The sequence below is a fragment of the Vulpes lagopus genome, chromosome 1, assembly GCF_018345385.1.
Source record: "Vulpes lagopus strain Blue_001 chromosome 1, ASM1834538v1, whole genome shotgun sequence".
Classification (NCBI taxonomy): domain Eukaryota; kingdom Metazoa; phylum Chordata; class Mammalia; order Carnivora; family Canidae; genus Vulpes; species Vulpes lagopus.
The window spans coordinates 31,904,085-31,928,568 of record NC_054824.1 but is presented as its reverse complement, the minus strand read 5'-3'; the positions used below and the strand labels follow the sequence as shown (position 1 = coordinate 31,928,568).

General features: G+C 39.1%; 1 protein-coding gene across 1 annotated transcript in view; it reads left to right on the top strand.

The window, feature by feature from the left end:
• The window catches only part of BCKDHB (branched chain keto acid dehydrogenase E1 subunit beta), a 209,793-nt gene that overhangs the window by 10,660 nt on the left and 174,649 nt on the right, over window positions 1–24,484 (top strand). The window contains exons 2-3 of the mRNA XM_041762713.1: window positions 1,265–1,342; window positions 2,835–2,903. Coding sequence (XP_041618647.1) covers window positions 1,265–1,342; window positions 2,835–2,903 — 147 coding nt within the window. The remainder of the gene's footprint in view (window positions 1–1,264; window positions 1,343–2,834; window positions 2,904–24,484) is intronic.

The following is a 24,484-nucleotide window of genomic DNA, read 5'->3' as shown; positions in this document are numbered from 1 at the left end:
GAGATGTCATAAATCAGAGCCTACTGTGAATCCAGGCTGAGCTTGGGACAAAGATAGGTCTCCAGGAAAAGGGCGAGTGACCAGTGGGTGTCACAGCCAGAGGTTTGATGGCAGCAATGACTGTTGTGAATCACACTGTCAGTTAGACCTTGGCTTTTGGGACACCCCAGGCTACTGAGGACCGACCACAGAAGTTAACTGGGACAGAAGTCAGGATAATTAGCAGGTGTTCAAGGGATTTGCTACCAGCATGGCTGTGGGTTAAAGTGAACCCTAGTGCACAGATCAGGCAATAAAGTGAAGAAGGCATGTGGATCCGAGAAGATTCAGGCAAAACCCTTTCTCTGCCCCGAAGAGTGTGTTTGGAATGTGACCTCCAGTTCTGGGATATCTGTGGGCTCTGGGCAGCACCAAGACTTAAAGCTCAGAGTAATGATGTTTCTGAATTCTAACATTTGGCACTTTATTAAATAAAAATTTCTACCATTCCTAATACCAAGGTCAAGATGAAGGACATGGGCAAAGTCCAGATTCTAATAATAAATAGCTTATATTTATTCAGCACTCACTGTGTCAGGTACTTTTCTAAGTACTTTACATGTATTGTTCCATTTAGCCTTCCTATCAACCTATTTAGGGAGCCAGAGGTTGGCTTGCCGAGATCTAACTTGAGCAGTAATAAGATATGAGGAAGGACCAAGTCTGATGTGTCAAGGCATGGGATTATAGTACTCTCCAAACACCAGCAAGTTCTGAGTGCTAAAGTTTATCATTAGCCTTCCTCCCTCATTGTTTTATGACCCACCGCCATTTGCTGTTACTGGCATATTACATGTACCTCGGGCCAGGTGTACTAGTTATGGCGTATATCCTTAGCCCCTGGCCAGAGTGTCTTTCCAGACCACTTCCACTCTGCTGGTTCCCCTTCCTGACTTCCCATCACTTTTATCTATGCACATTTGGTGACTTGCTTCTATTCCTTTTTCCTTTTGTGTACTTGTTTTTTAATCTAATATGCGTAAATTTTGCTTCATCATCAAGCACAAAAGTCTGTATGGCTTCTGTATTTCCCCCAGAACCAGCATCATTATGAATAATCCAATAAAATCACACACTATATTCTATATCTTCCTTTCTACTTTGATTTTAATGATGTTGTAATCAACTGTTAAGAAACTGTTTTTATATATATATATATATCTTACAATATAGGAAAAGTTACTTAAAAAAGTTTTTGTTTTTTTTTTCTTTTTAATTTTCACAGGGCAAACTCAGAAAATGAATCTTTTCCAGGCGATAACAAGTGCCTTGGATAACTCATTGGCTAAAGATCCTACTGCAGGTAAACTTCCTTTGTGCTTGACTATGGTAGCATGTTAATTCAGAATTGCAATTTGCTGGAAATATTGAGTCTGAAGTTTAATGGTTAACATTACATATATCTGAAAATTTTTAAAAGGTCTGATATCACAAAAATATGGTATTAACACATTTCTAAAATCAATTCATTATGAATCAATTCTCATGTTTATCTCACATCATCAAGTCAGCTTTCTTCCATAGTATGTGTGATCCTGTTATTATCTTAATGCTTTTTGGATTAATGCCTACTAAGGACTTCTCTTCCTTCAGCATATAGAAAAAAAGTAGGAAGTACTGCTTCATTCAGATTTATAAATCTGTTTATGAAATGAAGATTTGAGTCCATGTTTTCCTTTGAGATACATTGTCGTTCCACCTACAAGATTTTTGGGAAATAACTTTAATGATCAAACTTGGTAAAATAAAGTTGTTTATTATTGGTAGAAAAACAATTGTTCTGCTGTATGTTTTCTTTATTTGGTTGGCTTTACTTCATATATATATATGTATTGGTATATATAAATATATATATATTTTAATATATATATATATATACTATAGTATACTAATAGTATATATATATATATATACATATATACATATATGTATATATATATATATATAGTGTACCTGGGACTTCCACTTGAGAATCCTAGTTTTAAATCAAGTAAAGAATGGGTTGTGAGGAGGAACTGAAAGCTACACTTGTGGATGAGGAGATCTTGCTTTGTTTGAATGCCATCTGAGAATAATTGATGTTGACGAGTAATTTAATTGTTTTTCTAAGGTCCATAAATCTGGTTAGGTGCATTAAGAGGACTAGAATTCAACTCTTTGAACACCCATTTTTATTGTCCTTGCTTTACTTCCCGCCATACTTGCCTCCTTTCACGGAATTTAAGTCCTTTTCCTACTTGTAACTGTTCTCTCACCTTGGAATGCTTTTCCTTCAGCCTTTCAGATTGTTTGTTGACTTTCAGTGTATACCATGTAAAAAAGACCTGAGCCTGGAGTGTGAGGCATAGTTCTGCCTCTTACTTTCTAACTTGTCAAGTTACTTTATTACTTCTCTGGCCTCATTTTCTTCATGGGTAAGAACAAGAGGACCTTCTAGATCAGTGGCTTTTCATCAATCGGGGTGATTTTAATCCTCCTTCTTCCTCTTATGTTTAACAATGTCTGGAGACACTTTTGCTGTCACAACTGTGTGTGTGTTGGGGAGGGGCAACTGTCAGCCACTGGGAGGAGACCAGGGATGCTGCCCTATGTCTACAATGCACAGAATAGGCTGCTACTACAAAAGAATTATCTAGTCCAAAATGTCAGTAATGTTGAAGTTTAGAAACCTTGGTTTAACCTTTGATCCATTTCTGTTTTCTGGTTTAAAATGTAAACATTGCAATTAATTTTCATTGTCAAGTATCACTTAGGGATTATTAAATAAAATCTGTTCTTTAAACATTGTTTTTCAGTAATATTTGGTGAAGATGTCGCCTTTGGCGGAGTCTTTAGATGTACTGTTGGCTTGCGAGACAAATATGGTAAGTTAACATAAAGATGCTAACTTTATATGAAGAGCATTTCTATATAATTTTTCTTTAAATTTCCTGAAGATAAAAATATGCCTGTTATTTTATCTGCCATTTTCTTATCGTATAGATAGTTGTTGGTTTCTCATTTTGGTTTTGTTTTCCGTATCCACAGCCATCCACAGAATCCTTTGGCCTACATTTCTCCAGATGTATTCTTTTTGCAGCATCCCTCTGATCTGGTTCAGATCACACATATTTTAGATGCCAAAATAATCTTCATCAAATGTATGGTTTTTCATGTCATTCAAATCCAGGAAGCTTTGATCTCTTAGTACTGCCTACCTTAGCCAATTTTGATTCCAGTGCCTCTAGTTCAAGATTCTACCCTATTGCTTTCTGTAAGGGATTTCATCTTTTATTGCCTGGGTTAGTTGGGGTTCTCCAGAGAATTAGAAGCGTTAGGAAATACATACCTGTATCTATGTATGTGTGTGCATACGTATGTGTGTTATATATGCATCTATATCTATTTGTAGTTATATGTATCTCTATATATGTGTGTGTGTCTATACCTATATCTATATTGAGAAAGAAAGATTTATTTTTTAAGGCATTGGCTCACACAATGAGGGGGCTGACAAGTCTGAAATCCATAGGGCAAGCCAGTAAGCTGGAGACTCAGGCAGGATTTCTGTGTTGCAGTCTTCAGGCTGAATTTCTTGTTTGGGAACCTATCTTTTTTCCTAAGGCCTTCAAATGATTGGGTGAAGGCCCTCCATATTATGAAGGGTCATCTGCTTTACTGAAAGTCTACTGACTTAAATGTTAATCACATCTAAAGAATACTTTCAGAGCAACATCTATACTGGTATTTGATCAAACAACCGGGTGCTATCACCTAGCCGAGTGGACACACAAAATCTACCATCCTCCCCGCCCCCAAAAGAAAAAATTACCATCCCATTATTCTTTTACATGGTTTACGTCCTCTGATGTCTGTCTTCTGCTTGGCATGTGATTGATTTTTGCCTGTTGCTCTTACCTCATGTGACTCAGACCCCAGAGTGCATGCCCATCCTGACATCCTCCTTCAACTATATTTCAACTCCTTACTGTGAGGGGTGACTTTGAGGTGATTGACTTTTCGTTTCGTCTCTCAGTCTTAACTAAACTGTAAGTCAGCAAAGCACTTAAGTTTAGGGGAGGAGCTGACATCTGCTTTTCTGTTTACCTTTGCCACTGCTCTCTAAAGCTCATGGGTGCACTCAAGCCGGGTATCTTTCTGATTTTTTTTTTCTCTTCTTATTATTCCTTGTCCCACTCTTCTCTGAGATTATCTCATATGTGAATCTGAGACCCCCTGGCATGTTCCATCTCGCTTATCAGGAAGTTCTCTTCTCTTTTATAGCAGGTTCATTTTCCAAGTCCTGTCCCTCTGCTTTCTCCTGTTGATTTCTAACAGCTGTTTAGAGTTTGAGATAGTTGGGGCAATCTCAGCTAGCTCACACTAGCTCAGTTAGTTCCAATCCAGCTAATTCAGATGCCTAAAAACTTTAGCTCTTTAAAAGAAATTTCAAAGTCTTTATGCATTTGATTTCAAAGCGATGCATATGCATTGAAGAAAATTTAGAAAATATAGAAAAACATAAAGGAGAAATATAAAATTGTCCATACTTCCAGAGATAATCTAGAGAAAACCATGGTACCCCTCTTGGTATACACACTTCTAGACCATATTTGAATATCTCTGAGTATATTTGCAATAGTAACTGATGTTAAACACAGAATCATACTTTTGTTTTTTTCTTAGGATTTTCAGCTCTGCTTACCTTGCCCACCCGTTCTTGCACATTGTCTACTCTATCCTTTGAAGCCCTTAGCATATATTTGTCAGAGTTGTTTTAAATCCCTGGCCTGGATAATTCTAGTCCCTGCCCTGTCTGGTTCTAATTGCTCTGTCTCTTTAAATTGTGATTTTGCCTTTTGGTATGCCTTGTAATTTTTTCTTGCTAGCTGGACATGATACACTGGGTAAAAGGAACTGCTGTGAATAGGCCTTTAGGAATGTGTTGGCGAAGTGTGTGGGGAAGGGAAGCATTCTGTAGTCTTGTGATTAGGTCTCAGTCCTTTATTGAGCCGATACCTCTGGACTGTGAACTACCCAGGTGTTTTTACTTCTCTCTCAAGTGGGACAGGATGGCTGGAGCTGCCTGGAGTTGGGCATCCTCCTTCCCCCAGGCCAATTACACTTGGACAATAAGTACCCAGCAGATGAGGCTCTGGTTAACTAGTTTCACCTGACATTAGGCTTTTTAAAGAAAGGCATGCTCTGGCGTATTTCAAAGTGGTTCCTTGTCTGCTTCTCCAGCTGGAAGCAAGAGGAGATTTTTCTTCCTTGTTTATCATAGGAACCTGGTCGACCTGGTGGTAAGCCTCACAAAATTGGGGAGGCCTTCTTATGACTCATTTCCCTGGCGTTTGTAACTCAGACTTATCCACATGGAGCCTCCAGCAATTTCTCAATCACAGTTCAAGTTCTCCTAGCCTGGTACCGGCGCTGACAATGGCTTTTTCCTCTCCAGTCTCTGTTCTGGTAAAGTGTAGATTCCCTGTATTCCTTCTGTCTGTCTCTTCAGTCTCAAGGACAGCAGTTTGCTCTGTGTACTCTCCTCTCGTATGGGTCCAAGAAGAGTTGTTGATTTTTCAGTCTGTTCAGCTTTTACTTGCTATTAGGACAGTGTGGAACTGGAAACCAGAGGTTTCAGCTCCTCACATGTGGAACTGGAAACCAGAGGTCAAGTGGGGCTCACGTTACTTAGCCTCGTCCACATGTGGCGTGGCTGTGCTGCCGAGCAGCGCACTGCCCTGGCTCTCCTGTTTCGCCTGCACCAGGGTGGTAGCATGCCCATTGCTTGTTTAAGCTGGCGAGTCTCCTTTTGGCTGACTGCCCGAGTTCTCATCCGTGGGCTCTTCAGCCTGTGCCCATTCTGTTGGGGACATTCCATCCCTGTCCTCTGCTCACACTGGAGGGACTTCTGAATTTCTAGATCCATTTTAGACCTCTGACTTGAGCTTCTATCACAGCACATCTTCATATCCATGCTCCAGTCACTTCACACTCAGCATTTACAAACTCAGCTGAGTGCATTCTCTCCACCCAGCACATCCACAGCTCCCACTGCATTTTCTATCTCCATGAATAGGCCACTATCCATCTGGCTACCTGAACCAGAAACTGGGGCTCCTTTCTCATGCTTCACCATCATCCCAGTACCATCCCAGCACGTTCATCTTTACAGTTTGTCTCTAAAATGGCCTCTCCTTTCCATTCCCACTTCCCCAGTGTGCATTCAGATCCATAATCACCTTTGCTTGGACAGTTTCACCACTGTTCTTAGTAATCACCTTACCTCCACTGCCTACCTGGCTGCCAGTGTGATCATTCTAAAAGTCACCCTTGATGGGATACACAAGGGACTCTGAGATCGGCCCTCTGCCTACCTACCTGACCTCATTCACTTTATTCTTTACTAATATTGAATTGCTAGATGTTTTCCCTAAGCCTCTGCTTTTTCCTCCTCCCCTCTCTTCCTTTACACACACCATATGGATCTCTCTCATCTGATTCCTTGGTAAGCTCCACTTTACCTTCAGAAGGTTCCTCTGTAAAGCTCTTCCTGACCTTCCAAGAAGACCCAGGCACTAGTTTTCACTGTTCAGATTTTACATTTTTTACATATGGCAGGTTGCATTGTGATTGTCTGATCTCTGTACCAGACAACTTCTGCAAGGCAATAGATTTTTAAGTACTCTGTGCATCCCGAGCTCCTAATACAGCATCTGGCAGTACTTACTAGGTGGCTGTTGTTGAGTGAACTTACCCTTCACCCTCTCACCAAGAAAGTGGCCTCCTGCGTCAGAAAGGGGATTTCCTTATTGTCCTTTAATTGATGTTTGGTTGGTCTGATTTTTTTTCTTAAAGGTTACAACAGGGAGACACTCTCGCTTGAAAAAGTCCTCCACTCATTGAAGCACTTGCAGATTAGGTCTCTAGACAGGGGGCTGAGCTAATGAACCACTAGTTTTTAGTTTTATTGTCAGCTGCTGTGAATTTTTGTTTTTACAAGTGCTTTAGGACTATGGATTGAAGTTTTGAATAATTCCATATTGGTCAATATGAACATTAAATCAACTTTCTCTAGTGAGAAGGAGTGAGGTTCAGTCTTCAGGAGTATAGAATAAAGGAAATGGTGAAGAGAAATATTAAAACTTTTTCCATATTTAAAAAAATAGCATGTATCTTTTAAAAATAATTCTCTGCCTTTTTGAATGCAGGCCAGAGATATTTAGCTGTACAGAAACATGCCCACTTAGTATTTTTTTGAAGTTAAAAGCACTTATATTTTAAAAGATAATATATCATTGAATATATGGCATTTAATGACCTAGTAAATAAAGAGCATCTTGCAAGGAATGGATTAGCCTTCTGGGGAGGAGCGGAGTGTTGAGAGATAACGGATCACAGTCAGTAGGTGGCAGCCTACACTTCGAAATGAGACTGTCCTGACTATCTTCGCCGGCTTGGTACCAATACTCCGCAACTGTGGGAAGCATTTTAAATCCCACCAGAAGGGAGAATTTGAAGAATTGCTGGTCACTGACCTAATACCGTGATGCTGAGTACTACTTAATATTAAAAAGAAGGAACTGTATAATTAGGGACCGTGCTGTTAAAAAAAAAAAAAAAAAAGAGAGAATGAGCTCTTTTGTACTCCAGATAATCCAGATGAGTGAGTGTAGCACCCCTAAAGCACTGTTCTCCTTCCTTGTCCTTTGATGGAACAAAATAATAAGGATGGCTTGAAAACTGAAAGTAGTCTAACCTTATTGACACATTGCACACCAAATATCAGCTTTAGCCTTTTTAAGCAAGGGATCCCTTGCTCCGGAGCAACAGTTGAAACTAGGTATATATCCTCGGGAAGCCCTGGGTAGGAGAGGGCAGTTCAAATGGTAATTGATTTTTTTAATTTTAATTTTTATTTTAGGAGACATGTAATTTTATGTTGAATACCACCCAACTTTTCATTTATATAATGAGATGGATTCCACAGGTCCTACAAAACCTGTCCACATTGTTGTCCTCTTTATATTGTCTGTGTGTTAGTCACATAAGGCATCGATATGTCAGGGTTAGTATATGTTTTGTTTTTTCGTTTGTAAGATTTATTCATTCATTAGAGAAAGAGTGAGTGCAAGGAGGGGCAGAGGGAGAGAGAAACCCCAGCAGACTCCTTGCCGAGCATGTAGCCCGACCAGGGGCTCCAGCCCATGACATGTTTTATTTTACACTCTTCTATACTGATGTGGACGTTGCTGGGCTGTGGTTCATAAGGCTGTATTTTGGTCCACTTATCTGAAGAAACTTAGGTGAGAAAAGGAATAGCAGAGGACTTGCTGAATTAGTTTACAGGCCCAAACATCTGCCTTTTCATGGGATTTGATGTTTTTCCATTACTGTATTCATTCTTGTACACCACAACTGTGGCCTGTCTTAGCAGCTTGGGTAAACGAATATAAACGCCTGTTTGTTTTCTTATGTAAACATCATCAAAATTGTATAACCAGGCACTTCAGTACCCGGGATTCAGGAAGGGAAATAAGGATGGGCGTGTGGAGAAGACACATTCTCCTCTGTAATGTGCAGATATTTGGAACTTGATTTTCATTCAGCCTCCATGGCCTCATCAGTCAAGGAAAGGACTAGATGTTCCTCACAGACACATCCTTCTGTATTCTTTGTGTTTATGTCTTTTTTTTTTTTTTTTTAAAGATTTATTCATGAGAAGCACAGAGAGAGGCAGAGACATAGGCAGAGGGAGAAGCAAGCTCCTGTGGGGAGCCTGATGTGGGCCTTGATCCCAGAACCCTGAGATCACAACCTGAGCCAATGGCAGACGCTCAACCACTGAGCCACCCAGGTGCCCCAGCTTGCGTCTCTTTTTTTGCTTGTCTCTTTTTAAAAAGAGGAGTGCATTGGCTTTACATTTCAATTTCCTTCATATTTAGAGGTTTTATGAATATAACAATTGTTCTGTCATTTCAGAATTGTGGGCACTGGAGACCCTTAATTTTCTCTCAAGAAGTCCCTTTTCCAGTATAAATTTTAAATTTGGGGGATGAAGGCAAAATCTTTTGACAAGTCTGCTACATTTTTATGTGAATTATGAAATTAACCTCTTCAACAGAAAAAAAAAAATACCTGCTGCAAAGAAGGGGCTTGTTGGGTGATCATTGTACTCCTGGATGTGTTGTCAGGAATGTCATTCAGTGAAAGGGGGCTTGGCTTCGAGGCAGTTGGAATCCATTTCAGTGAAAAGAAAAATCTTGGTAAAATAATGGCAATTCTTGAGGGAAATGAAATTCATGATTTTTTTTTTTCTCTATGACGTATATACATTTATGACTTCACAGCAGATTGAATACCAGATATAAGCTGTAAGGGTTTAACTCTTCTGTGAATTTGGAGTAAAAACAGGTGTTAAGATGATGTAAACTTTTTTTTTTTCCTAATGTGTTTATTAAAAAATATTTTAAAAGGATTGTTAGTAGCTTTGTCTTTCTTCCTAAAAGTCAGGTGTTTTCAGTTGCTCCTCGTATTATAAGGCCCTTTGTTTTCTAAGAGTACACATGTGATAGAACTAGATGAAGAACATATTTAATGTACCCTTCTTGTTTTTTTTTTTTTTTTTTTATTTTTTTATTTTTTATTTATTTATTTATTTATTTATTTATTTTTTAAATTTTTATTTATTTATGATAGTCACAGAGAGAGAGAGAGGCAGAGACATAGGCAGAAGGAGAAGCAGGCTCCATGCACCGGGAGCCCGATGTGGGATTCGATCCTGGGTCTCCAGGATCGCGCCCTGGGCCAAAGGCAGGCGCCAAACCGCTGCGCCACCCAGGGATCCCTTTTTTTTTTTTTTTTTAATGTACCCTTCTTGTTATCTTTTTTACCTCAGTGAAGTTCCTCGAAAATGGGATGAAAGTATTATTGATATATACTTCATTTACATTCATTTCCCCTGTATATTGCTTTGATGTTCTTTTGCAAATTTTTGTTCTTAAAAGATTTTGGAATCTACTAAAATTAGAATTGGTATGATGTCACTGTATTTTAATTTCTCTAAAATCAAAGTGTGTATCCTTACAATTGGCATGTTGATCAGTGTCTCAATAACATTTAAGAAAATGAGATATAATATCTTTTGTAGGATATGAGAGAGAGAAATTGAGGATCTATCTAGCCCAGATAGATCCTCAATTGGGGGTGATTTTTTTCACTCCTGGGCCCAGGAGTCTAGGGACATTTTTGACTGTCACAGCTGGGGCTTGCCACTGGCATGTGATGGGTAGAGGTCAGGGATACTGATAATCGTCTCACTGTGCGCAGAGCCGGCCTTTTCCACCAAACCGTGAATTCTCTGGCCCAAAATGCCAGTAGCGCCAATGTTGAGAATCCCTGATCTAGTCATCCACATAATATAGAAACTGATGTTCTGAGACATTAGATGTTACTGAGCTGTTCAGTGGTAAGTAGGTAAGCCAGATCCTGAGCTCAACATTTCCTAAAAAACAGTTCTGAGCTTTTTGCACTACGTTGTTTTACCTTCTTAGTTATAAGTGAGCAACTCATATAAAGCAAGAAAAGTATAAGGAATATATAAGGAATTTTAATGAACAGAGCTTAAGGGCTTTGATTATTCATGGAGTAGGAATAAGCCATTGGTAGTCATAAATAACCCCTATTAAAAAGTTCTTAAAAATTCTTCTTCTGATTCTTTTGTGAACATGTGTTTTTGATTAGTGTATTAAGTTCTGGGGTGGCAGCTGCTGCTTTGACTGTTTGTTTTTCCTTAGTTGATTAAACAATAAATGTTAGAGCTGCCAACAGGTGTTCTCTTTGACATTTTGAGCATCAGGGTGTAATGCCCTTAAGCCAGTTTTTCTCAACCTTATTTGACAATGGCAGACTTTTAAAATGATCAAGTGTGAGCACCAGCCGGGCTTAGCAGATAGGGTTGGACTAAAGTAGACCAGGAAAAGTGGGGTTATAGGTCATTTTTGCCAGAACATGAGTCCTATCTTTTTTAAAACCTCACAATTAAGAATTAGAAAAATAAAACTATATTGAGAACGCTTTAAAGGGAGTAAAAGTTCTTTCATTTTATACTTGCACTAGCCAGTAAGACCTATATTTTATATCCTTAATATTATAGATGATGTTGCTAAGTTGGCTTGCTAAATCAGGTGCCAAGTTTTATGAATTATCTTCTTCCAAAAGTGGTACTTTTAACAGTGGGAAGAAAACACACTTCAGTATTTAGCATTTTTTGAATTTGGGTGCATTAGATATTTTTAATTGTTTTACTTTGATCAGCTCATTTTCTAATTTTTACATATCAAAGCCAATGATTTTTTTTTTTACTTATAATCAGAATTGCTTATTTGATTTAAATATAATTTTTGAATTATAACGCTTTTTAGTTCTCAGAAATTATCAGGGATAAAAGGGGATCAGCAGTATAATAAATTTCATATATAGTTTAGATTGCTGCATATCTGGGACTCCCTGGATCCTCCCATTCTATTTTGTTCATCTTAAGGAAACCGATCACAAAGCCCATTAAATTACAACTGAGAATGCTTTTCCTTTCCAGAAGTAGCATGTTCATTGATCATGGCAGTGATGTAGCAGCTTCATTTTGACGTTGCTCTCAGGTACTGAGCTGTTATTGTCACTTACCTGAGGTCATTTACCTGGCTCAAGAGGTTTACATCTAAGTACACATATTTACAGAACTATACAATCTTTACTTCAACTCGAACTTGGAATTCCACTGTTAAGTGACTTCATGGCAGTTAGAAATTCACATGACAATTAAATTCACCAGGAAAAATGATTTTCCAGTCAAATTGGGAGTAGCCAGTACAAACAGTGCTGCATGGAAGATAGCATTAATGTCATTCGACAGGTATTTGTTGAACGAAGACTTCTATGTAAAGTCAGAGAGGATTGGAGCAAATGCTTTGTTTTCTGTTCCCGTTTAGTATAGATGAAATTTTGTGGTTGCTTTGATTGGCAGAGTGGATCAGTTAGGTAAAGGCTGGCAAATGTCATGTGCTAAGGAATCACTTGGGAAGCTTGTTGGACAAAAAGTTTTCAGTTTCCCAGTGAGCAGCTACACCCAAAGGCAGCTTTAGCAATGAAGTGCTTGACCTTCTCTGGTGGCACTCTGCCATCCATCTCCCCCGCCCGGGTCCTCTGGCCACCAGCCAGAAATGGTGGCATCAAGCCAACCTTAAATTAGCCAAAAGATTCTTTTTCTGTAGTTTTGGCTCCTGGACACTCAAGCATCTTTGGTAATAAGGGATTTCTCCCACTCTCAATTTCTGGGCAGGCTGCTGATTTAACCCTCGTGTTTTCCTCTTCTGGTCTCTGCCAGCTGGGAGTCCAGCAGAAACAAAGACCCTAGTTTCTAAGCCAGAAACACAAACACAGTATTACATTCTTAATTAATCAAGATCCTGTAGATGCTAAATTTGAGTATTTTGTTCTGGAAGAAGTAGAGTCTCCTTAGGATTCAAAAGGAAACTCTTAAATCACTTTAGGAACATGTAAAAAAATGTTTTTTTTTTTTAATTTTAAAAGATTGATTTATTCATGAGAGACACGGAGAGAGGCAGACACACAGGCAGAGGGGGAGAAGCAGGCTCCATGCAGGAAACCCGATGTGGGACTCGATCCTGGGACCCTGGGCCAAAGGCAGACGCTCAACTGCTGAGCCACCCAGGTGTCCCAGGAACATGTCAATGCTTAAAGGGAAGAAAGGAATATTTAAATGGCACAAACTTTTTTTATTAAAAAAAATATTTATTTATTTGACAGAGAGAGCCCAAGCTGGGGAGTAGGGGAGGGAGAAGCTGGTTCCCTGCTGGCAGGACCCTGGGATCATGACCTGAGCCAAACAAAGGCAGACACTTAACCAACTGAGCCACCCAGGTGCCTGGGCATAAAGCCTTTTATGTCAATTCAAATCTAAATTGAATACTGATAGGATATTAAAGAGAGGAGTTCCATAGCATTCTCAACAGTTTCCTAAGTCCAATAGGGCAGCTCAGTCATTTGTCTGAAGAAGGTACCTTTTTCTTTTGTCAAAGATTCTAGAGTTTCTGCCCAAGGACCGGTTAGGCATTTAGCTTTTAATTATTCTGTTACGTATAATATTAATTCTGTAATTAATATTTTAATGTTATGTGTAATATTATTTCTGTAATATTTTAATGTTATGTGTAAGATTAGTTCTGTGATATTTTAATGTTATGTGTAATATTCTATAATATTTTAATTCTATAAAAATTATTTTAATTATTCTACTTTTAATAGTTAAGTTTACAACTCAGTTCACAGTGTTTGCTTCTTCACATAAAAAAGAGAAAAGTTAGAGGTCCCTGGCTGGCTCAGTCAGAGAAGCATGTGACTCTTGATCTCAAGGTTGTGGGTTCAAGCTCCACATTGGATATAGAGATTACTAGAAAAATTAAAAAAGGAAAGGAGGGAGGGAGGGAAGGAGAGAGAGAGATTAGCTACTGTGGCTATAATGATTGTACTGTTCTCAAATGACTTCATTCATCCCACACTCTGCTAACAGTGAACCAGGAGGGGAACTAGAGTCTGTTCTATCCCTCTAACCTAGCCAGCCTCTCCTGATTTCTCTCAGATCCTCATAAGCAGAATTTGAGCCAGAGTCTCAATTAAGCATTCTCCTTTCTCCGTTATTTGTCCGCCTATCTAGTTCATGTTAGTCTTTCCTCAGGTGTGGGGCAGAAGGCCACTTACTACTCAGCCTTAGCTCCCATTTCACTTAAAAGATTCCAGCAAAGTAAAATTTAGGTAAAATTTGCTCCCAATGTTTTTAGGCTAGGTGATCCTTAGCTCTCCATGTCCATTTCCCAAGGGAAGGACAGCCAAGTGACTGCATGTGTTTCACTGTTAAATCTTCTTGTAGCCATAGAGTGCTACTGCTGTCACTCCCATCCTGTGTCCCATTTGTTTACTAGTCCTCACCATGTTCCAAGGAATTACAGGATCTGAGAATAGGCATGGCTCTCTCTTTGAGATTTATAGGTTAGACTCTTCCCGCTGCAAGTCATGGACCGAACATGTCAGGAGTTCCTGACATGTTAATTTTTTCAGGTCCCTTTCTACTATTATTGGTGTCTATTTGTGGTCTCTGGCAGAGCCTTTGTTCAATAGCAACAGCCTTTCCTCCCTCATTTAGCTAAAGAGTTAGGTCTGGTTGTTAGCATTTGATGTACTGTCTCCCCTCTAGATCCCATGGTGTCTGGGTCTCCTTTTGGAGGTTTTAGCAGTTTGTCACAGTTTGACCCTGCCTGCGCTCTTCTTGCCATCACTGTGTGTGCAGCCACCAGTGACCCAATGTCTATTGGTCCAATGTCTCTGGAGAACAGCCAAAAAAAGGCAATGAAGAGGCCCCTGTTGCTGGTGCAGTTGACCTGTGGATCTGTGGCTTCTGCCTTTGCTAATTCATGGCTTCAGGGGGACTTGGGGTGACCTGAATCTTCACAATTACCCCAAACCATCACATGCATATGTAAGATCTAAGTACAAAGAGTGGGCCAGCTATGAAAATGTAAGACTAAGACAAGCCCTCAGGCTCTATTCTCCAACCAGAATGCTTCCCCTCACCTTCTGCTATTCTGGATATTCTGGAGCCTCTGCTGTCTGGCAACTCTACCAGTTTTCTTTGTTTGGGTCAGTTTTATAGTTTTTGCAGCACTGGAAGGTTGCCACCCAAAATAGCTCTAGGTCCATTCAAGCATGTGATCGGGATTTGCCAGGCTAACTGCTCACAAGTGACAAAGGGATAATGAAGGCAGCGATGGGCTGAAGTGCATTCAGCAGAGAAAGGCTGGCCTTGACCCTTACCATTGCCACGTTGACCAGAGAGCACAGGAAGTAAGTGGTTAATGTGTACCCAAACTTCTGTCTTGGACTCAGGCACTTCCTTACTATGTCCTGGGGTTACTCGGGCTATTTCCCTGAGATCTTTTAAGAGCTTGTGGGAGATCCCATTCCAGCAAGGCAGATGCCTTTCAGTTGTGTGTGTACATGTGTGGGATAAGTGTTTGAAGTAGGTCTCCAGACGGCAACAGTATCCCTCACTTCATGGCAGTGTTTCCCGGCCTTGCCTCTGTGTCGCAGGACTGATAATTAGGTCTCCCTCCAGAGATTCCGAGTTACTGCTCTGGGGTGTGGCTCGGGTGTTGGAGTTTTAAAAGGTCCCCGGTTGATTCGAATGTGCAGCCAAGTTTGAGAACTACTACTCTAGAAGGTACTAAAATTTTTAAGATGTGGTCTCTGCCTTTAAGGAAATCCCAGTACACTTGCTGGGCCGAAGCCTAATTACAAGGTAAGTAAAATAACAGTGTACGAATGAAATAACAATATAAAACTATGTAAGAAGGTGCCTAGTGACTTTGTTTCTTTGCTTTAGGCCAGAATTTAAATGACAGAGGATGAACTAAGTGGTGCACTGGGAGTTTCTATAGAAAATAGCACTGGAGACTTCTGGAAAAAAGAAAATCGAGCATAAGCTCTACTTTTGTTCCCTCCCAAAAGCCCAGTAAAACCTCAAGGGATCTTTTGTAGAGGCCTGAATCCACAAGGATGGGGATAGTGGGATTGGAGACACATGAACACAATGCTGGAAGCTGGAAGGTAAAGGGCTTGATAGGCTTGCCATTACAGAATCTGGAATGAGCAGCAGGGTGGTTAAGAACCAGCCTGGTTTACAGCACACATTTACCCAAGGATTTAGGAATTGGCAATACCAAGTACCTCTGAGAATAGGGATGAAGAGAATGGTGCTCTAGAGTCATGAGAATTGGTTGAAGGTCTTTTTTTTTTTTTTTTTAAAGATATTATGTATTTACTTGAGAGAATGAGGGAGTGTGCATGAGGAGAGAGCGGGGGAGGGAGAGGGAGAAACAGACTCCCCCCTGAGCAGGAAGCCTGATGTGGGGCTCCATCCCAGGAACCTGGGATTATGACCTAAGCCAAAGGCAGATGTTTAACTGACTGACACCCCCCCTACCCCCCTGCAGGCACCCCTGAAAGTCTTTTTAAGAAGCCCTGAGATCTCCACCACCAGGAACATCCTGGAGGTTAATTCTCCAGGGAGAAGGTAGATGTAAACCTACCTAGAGCTAAGGGAGGCTGGGAAATGGAGTCTGTCTTCTGCGTGCATATGTGCTCAGCTAAATCTCTGGGGTGCTATTATGTAGAAGAAAGGGAGAGTGAATGTCAGAGGAGAATCAGCAGTCAGTACTGTGCTTTCCTAGACAGGTATTTGCTACCTTAGTATAATGATGATGATGATAGCAGCAAACTCTTAGAGTGCTTTCTACATGTCCAACTCTGTTCTGGGAACTTTATATATATTAAATCATGTAACCCTCACAACCCTATAAAATTGTCTTATCACATTTTGTAGATGTAGAAACTGAGGCACGGAGAGAATAAATAATGTCCTCAAGATTTCACAACTAGAACCAGGCCTAACACTTCATCTTTCTGTGATTAAGCCTGACACTGTGATTAAGTTTCAGAAAAACCTGGTTTCCATTTAATGTTGTTTGGTGTATTGGTTTTGTGTTCTCTTCAGGGGAAAAAAAAAGGGTATATGGACATAGGCTTGATAAATAGAAGGAATTAGTGCTAGGTCTATAAAATTATATTATGTGTGTACAAATTCAAATAACATTAAAATACAAATCGTTTAACATTTGAGGTCTCTTGTTTTTTTCTGTTTAAAATATAGTTTATATATCTTGAATACTGTTGTAGAGGTGGCGAATGACATTATTCAACTGCTAATTTAGAAGGTAACTCTGGCCACAGCACGAGGAACTATTCGTGAGGCTAGAGGCAGGGACATGGAGGTGGGGAGTTAGGATTGCGGAGTCCAGGGGTCCGTAAACATGAGTGTGCACCAGAATCACCTGGAAGGCTTGCCCAAGTACAGATTACTGGGTCCTATCCCAGAGTTTCTGGCTCAGTAGGTCTGAGTTAGGGCCGAAGAATTTTTACTTCTAATAGGTTTCCAGATGTTGCTACTGCTGCTGGTCTGAGGACCACCATTTGAGAACGATTGCATCTATCTGAGAGATAATGAGAATCTAGCATATGTCAGTGCGAGGGAAGGCAAAATCCGGAGGGGAGCAATGAAGAGTCAATAAGGGGGTACTGCTAGGACTTGCCATGCTTTGGAAGTTGGGGCGAATGAAGAGAGGATCTAGGGCAGTTGGCCAGGGTTCAGCATTGAATGAAAGACAGCTTGAAAAGAGTTGGTTGGGTGACTTGACCTAAAGAAAAGCAATTTTCATGGCAAAGTAGGGCCAGAAATAGATGACCGAGGCTTCGAGGAGATACGGTTATTCTGTTGTAGCATATAGAATATAGATTCCATTAATTCTGAAACACTGGGTTATACTCTGCATCACGGCTTATTTTAGCTGGCCATCTGGTTTGGACCAAACTACAGGCTTCATCGTATTATGCGTCGTGATACTTTCTGGCTTTCCCCCTGACCTTTTGTATAAAAATAGATCTGACACTAAAACGTGTCCAGTTTATTTCCAGTGAAAACTTCCCCTTCTGCATATGTGCGTATTAGTTTTAGATCAATGTAGAAACCATTTTCCTTGCACTTTGTTATGTATGGTAATTTTCAGCCTCTTGCATCCTGCTTATGGATCCTCAGAACAGCTCAGACTTAAAACTTTAGAGTCGTTACCTTGGGGTTTCTCGCCCTATTGCCCTAGCATAGTTTATGCACTCATTACCTTATCTGAATGATTGTAATACTTGTCCTAAGAGCCTTGGTTCTCGCTGTCCTTCCTTCTGTAATTCATATTGTGTACATCTGCATTTTCCCAGAATGCAGTTCTGATCACAATACTTTCTGTTTAAAACCTTCCCTATGTTTAATAGTCAAGTCCAGTTTTCTTAGCTTAGCATTTATGATCTTAAATGATCTGGCTTTTTGACTTTTCTTTCTAACCTTAGTTTCTCTCCACCATATTCTTGGCTGCATCTCCACTGCTCATGAATCTTACCCATGTTCCTCTGCCCCTGGGGAAGTCTTCTTTCTGCCTCAAATCTGATTTATACTTCCAGACTAAGCACATTTTTTTCACAGCCTTCACTACAGCAGTAATTTCTCTCAGTTATTCTCATCAATTTCCATCTAGTGCTGCATCTATAATTCATGATGCTTATTTTGCCCCTGTTTTAGTTATGTATAAAATTCATCTTCCTCTCTCCTGTGATGCCCATAATAGTGACACAGAAATTGGTTGAGTGAATGGAAGAATGGGAAGCCAGTTGTCATGACTTGGTACAAACTTGATACAAATAAAGTGGTGATTCATCTAACTGACACATAAGAGTATTGTGTACCAGTGGATGACTTGCACTGGAATTTTCTAATCTGCTCTGAGTGAGGATTTAAGGGGACTTCTAAGTACGATCTAGCAACTTTGTCATCTTCTTGTGTTGGAAGTCTTTTTTTTTTAACTTACTAGTTTTTGGTTGCCCTGGATATTTCCGTGAGCTGAATACTATCCTTATTGCAAGATGTCCCTTTTCTGTTATGCTGTTATGGCAAGCTTGGTAAGCATTACTGGGATGACGTGTGTGTATATGTGTATATACATGAATTCACACATTTTACCTGAGATTAATATAGTGGCCAACTCTCCCTGCCCCCCCCCCCAAGAGATATTAGTTAGATGAACTAATATCGGAGTCAGTAGCCTGATTGATAATCTGGACCAGTTATTATCTATCTTTTGATAAATCCCATTGATGTTTTCTGATTCTGCTTTCATTTACTCATTGGAGTGTGAATTAGAAAAGTGTGGCCTATTAAGTAATTGGATTATAGAAGTGATGTAGGATTTGTTGGTTATAATCCATTTTACTGGAAGAAACATCTAGAACTACCATAAGGAATTGTAATGCTATAAATTATAAAAATTATAAAACAGTTCAGATTTAGAGTAGAATGATATAATTGAATTTTTAAAACTAGGGGCACTTGGGTGGCTCAGTAGCTGAGTCCTTTGGCTCAGGTCGTGATCCCGAGGTCCTGGGATTGAGTCCTTCCTTGGGCTCCCTGTGGGGAACCTGCTTCTCCTTCTCCCTACATGTCTGCCTCTCTCTGTCTCTTATGAGTAAATAAACAAAAACAAAAACAACTTTTTTTTTTTTTTTTTTTTTTGGCTGAGCATCAATCATTTGGGACCTTTAAACTGTGTTACTTTGGTGACCATACTAAGGATCATAATTATGATATCTGTGTTTAATTCTGCCTGTATATGTACACTGAATTAGCTTTCTATAGCAGTGAGACTCACAGATATTTTTAAAAGAGCTGATAGCGAATATTTATTTTCTGGTTTAAACTAGTTCTTGATTCTCTTGAGCTTTATTTTATTAATAGCTCTTGAATTTGGACTTAGAATTGGTTTAATGTCAACTTTCTCCTGTTTACAAAGGGGAAAGCTCATTTATTTTTCATGCTTCTTTGTCATGTTGTTCCCTTTGCTTCCGAGAAAAGGGCACCAGCCTATTTAGATAGGGAAGTTTAGGCTATTTATAAAGCGAGGCAGGTTAATTGAAATTGACAGCTTGGTAATGTCCTTCTTGGTGAATGACGCACATGGGTTTTAGATGATGTTGGCATAGTGTTTTCACTTATAGTCAGGAATCAGCTGGAGGAATTTGTGGGCTTTGAGCTTCAGTGTTGACGTAGGTACTGGGGACAGATATGTTTTAGGAAACATCTCATTTCCATATAAATGAAGGAAGACTAAAAAAAATTTAGATGGCTTGCTCTTAAATTCCAGCTGTTATCACAAGGATGACGAAAATATTTCTTTTGATTTGTCTGGAAAAACAGTTTTGGTTATATTCAAGCAAAGTGAAATTATTATGGGTTTATTCAGAAATGCTTCTTGTATTCATTTTTGGGGAATCTTTTTTTTTCCAACATCAGCTATGTGTACATATGTTTGAAAAATTATATTTTTTGTGTGCATTTCATTAAACTCCAGTTTTAATCTCTTAAATTTAGATACCTTCACTTAAAGTTGTAGTCATGTCAATAACCTAGTCAATTTGATTTTAATAAAAAGTAGAGGAGCTGCAGTGTTATCTTTCTTCCATGATGAAACTGGGTTTTGGGTTTTTGTTGTTTTTAGACTCAGAATATCAGTTTGGCAGAAATGGGTTTTTGTGGGTTTTCTTTCCAGGTGTCACTTAAAGGAGAGTCTAATGTGAGCCTAAATTGTGTAATAGTCATATTTCCTAGAACCCAAACATTCAGATTACATTTATTTAAATTCAGTTTCATTCAAGATAAGATGATTTCGTAAGTGGGAATTTTATCTTCTGAAATCACATTGATCATGCTCAGAAACAAAACTTAGTTTATATGCAAGTGTCAAAACACCAGTGGTTGATTTATTACTAGTTTAATAATACATCTTTGGTGGGCCCGTTGCCCTCGTGAAAGCCAGCACTGGGTAGTTCCTGAAGACATGTGGGGCTCTGAGAATGCCGAGTTGGTTCTGTGCTGCTGTGGTTATGCTGTTACCTGTGTGGATCGTCATGTCCTAGGGTCATACTCAGATGTACAGTGAAAGCACACAGCACTTAGTTCAGGTATGGTTTGCTCAGGTATGCCTGAAGGGAGTAGTGTAGGAGCCAGTGCTTCCAAGTGGATGCTTGTTTAAATACGACCGTGCCTACTGGGATCAACTGGCCCTTATTTCCAAACAGTACATTGGAAGGCTTTGGGCTCCCTTGGATTAATCCTTGGCCTGTGTTGTCTCCAGGCCTCTGCAGATGCATAGCAACAAAAGCAGCATTCATTCCTCAATTGTTTTTAAATTTTTTTTTTTTTTTTTTTTTTTTTTTTAATTTATGATAGTCACAGAGAGCGAGAGAGAGGCAGAGACACAGGCAGAGGGAGAAGCAGGCTCCATGCACCGGGAGCCCGATGTGGGATTCGATCCCGGGTCTCCAGGATCGCGCCCTGGGCCAAAGGCAGGCGCCAAACCACTGCGCCACCCAGGGATCCCATTCCTCAATTGTTTTTGAGTGGCTTTTGATCATCACTCTTTATTCTCACCCCTAGGTTATTTCTTGCAGGTTAACAGAGGCCAGGCCTCTGTTGATAGCCCTGCTCAGCTCAGTGGTGACCCTTGACATCTTTGGATGAAGGTACATGCAGGCCTCCTGTACCTATCCCTGATAGCATCTTATTTTTATGGTATTTCCTAGTATCATAGTTATTTCTCTTTGACTTATGTCCTTACCTCCTTACCACATAAGGTTTTTGAGTGTTTAAACATAGTTGTTTAAATGGTATCTCATTATCCCTGCATTTGTAGCATCTGACTACAGTGCCTCGTATACGATCAAGCACATATTTTGTGGAAATACTGCATTAGGTAAAAACAAATCCTATCAAGGGTTTTTTTTTTTTTTTTTTTTTTTTGCGGGGTCAGAATTAAAGCCTCTGATGGTGGTGTTAAAGGATTTGGGAGGCTGTGGTGTTCTCCCTTCCTACCCCTGTCCAATAAGCCTAGGAGGGCATACTGGAGATATCTTACTCTCTTATTCTTCCTCAGTTTGGTCCATCTCTTAGGATACAACTGATTCATTAAAGATCTTATCAAATGGTGGCACTGGGCACTTTGTTCATCTTAATTTTATTCTGATGTTCCCTATTTCTAGTAGTCTCTAATCTGGTAATTACTAATAGTAATTGAATTTCTTTGCAAACAAAAGAAGATCCAATTTTCAAGTACCAAAATCATTTTTACTTTTCCCTTTAAGATTTCTTTATTTTTCATTAAAAAGCAAAAATCTCTTTAAAGTTGATGCATGCCTTCAGGAGCATAGCAAGCAGGAAATGTTGAATGCAATTAAAATTTTTTTAAAGTAACTCTTATCATAATTAAGATCATTTGAACAATGTAGTTGATACAATCAGTTGGATATGTGGTTGAATTTGAACTGATATGAGGACTTTCTCTAATATTTCCGTGGTATGTATTTAATTCTTCCCTTCCCCCTTCCCCCTTTTGTAAATGACCTGACGCTTTATTTAACATCTTAGTTTTGTGCACAGTTTGGAGATTTTATACTATTTCTAGATAAAAGCATGTATATATGTATACAGAGTAATAGTGCTATCTTGCTATGCAATTACTGACTCAAAGTTTGGAGCAGCCCTTTTAAAAGGTCTTAAATTCTCAGTTGTTTTCTTGATAATTTTTAAATTGCTGTTTTCTCTTGAAGGTGTGTTTTCTTTTACTTAGAAATTGGGTCAATGTAACGTAAGGTTTAACCCAGCTCTCTTACTCGCTTTAGCATTTTGGAGAAACATTGGAGGGAATTTAAGGAATTGCCCGTAAAGACTTACTGCTTTCAGATGAAATATTCAGGACTATTTTGCATCTGTGGCTGTGATGTCAGATAATTAAGGTCTAATTTCATATATTTTAGCATTTGAGTTGAGTAGTGGAGCCAATTTAGGAAAGACATTTCTCTAATAGAATGGCGAGAGCCTTTGAGTACCAAGGCTGCCAGTTCCTGACTGTTGTTGTCCTTGGGCAAGTCACATAAATCAAGGCTCAGTTTTCTTATTTGAAGAATGTGGGGCTGGGGGGCAGATATTAAAAAAAAAACAAAACAAAAAAAAACCCCCAAAACTTTTGGTTACCAGTGATGGTTTTAAACAATTGCCACACTTGTCATTTGTAATTTATTTTAAAAATACTTTTTCAATTTATTTTCAAGTAGTTTTTTTTTTTTCTAAAATTGAACAGTAGAGTTAATTATTTGCTCTTTTCCTAGAATATTGTTTTTCTAGCTGCTGTTAGATAACTCTGTCTGTGGATATTCTGGGAGTTTTCATATTTTCAGTGAGATTTAACATTTGAGGGAGTTTAATATCCCCTCAAATAATAAAAGTGATAATCATTTTAAAAAAAAACAGGTTTTGGGTCATCCAGACACCTGCCATATAACCAAGTGTTTAAGGGTTAGCTACTTCACAGTGTCTGAAGTGTATGAAGCTTTCACTTGAGATTCAAATAATACACAGTGATAGGAGCATCCCTGCATGCCATCCCTGAAGGATCCAGATTATCCTGTGTTACAGCAACAGTATAGTGATAATATAATCAAGTTACAGTCAGAAAAATTTCACAGATTGCATTTCTTAATATAGCACCTTTCAACAGTTCTCTAGCAGTAAGTTTATCAGTAATTACATACTGAAGAACTTTCTTAACCTGATCCCAGCAATAATTGAATAGCTACACATTTAATGCAGATTTTGATATGGTTGTGATACCAGCTTTATCTTGAAGCAACTTTCTTAAAATTATCATTCAAGGAACACTTGTGGGTGATTTTATTTAGTAAGTCTGCTTATCTTCACCTAGTAAAGAAAGCCACAAGATCATACATAACTATTTTATAGGGTGAATTTAAGTGAAAATGCATTTTTCTCCCATTATAATGATTAAATTAAAAAAGTAACCTAAAGTTCCATTGGTGCTCTCATTTTAGCAGGAAACCATGGTTTGTTACACTGTATTTTTGCTGTTAATCTTGACTTAATTGGGTATGTAGTTATTTTTGTATGTATGAATTTGTTTTACCTTTGTCTTATCAGGGCAATAAATACTAAGTTTAATTTTGTATGTATGAAGATAATTAAGATTGGAGTTGACATTAGGAGTGCAAGAGAATATTTTTCTTCTGACCAAATTGTCCTTCTAGTACTGGTTTGAGCAACCTTGGTCTAGGATATTGATCATTATAGTATCATAGTCATTGTCGCTCACCTTCAACCACAGGTCCCCTCTGTCAGTCTCGGTGAGTTGCTTAGAATCAACTCTTCCTTTTCTGTCATTTCTAAAACTGATTTCTCTAAGACATAGCCACCTAAAATATAGCTATGGAGTGAATAAGCTATTTTTTGTGTGGATAATTGGATTTTCAAGATATTATGATCCATCTAATTTTGTAATTTCCCCTGATTTGAGGTATCATTTTGAGTATTATTTTGATTACTTTTCTTAAAAAAAGATTTTATTTATTGATTCATGAGAGACAGAGAGAGAGAGAGAGAGAGAGAGAGAGAGATTGAGATTGGCAGAGACCCAGGCAGAGGGAGAAGTGGGCTCCATGCAAAAAGCCCGATATGGGACTCGATCCCGGATCCTGGGATCCCGCCCTGAGCCAAAGGCAGATCCCCAACCACTGAGCCAGCCAGGCATCCCTTGATTACTTTTTCATTCAGCTATCCACTTAACAAATATTTTTTAAATGTTACTCTGTGCCAAGAACTAGGTACAAGGGATAATGGAACATAATTCTCATCTTTATGCATTTTCCTACTATAAAAAAATTTCATGAATAT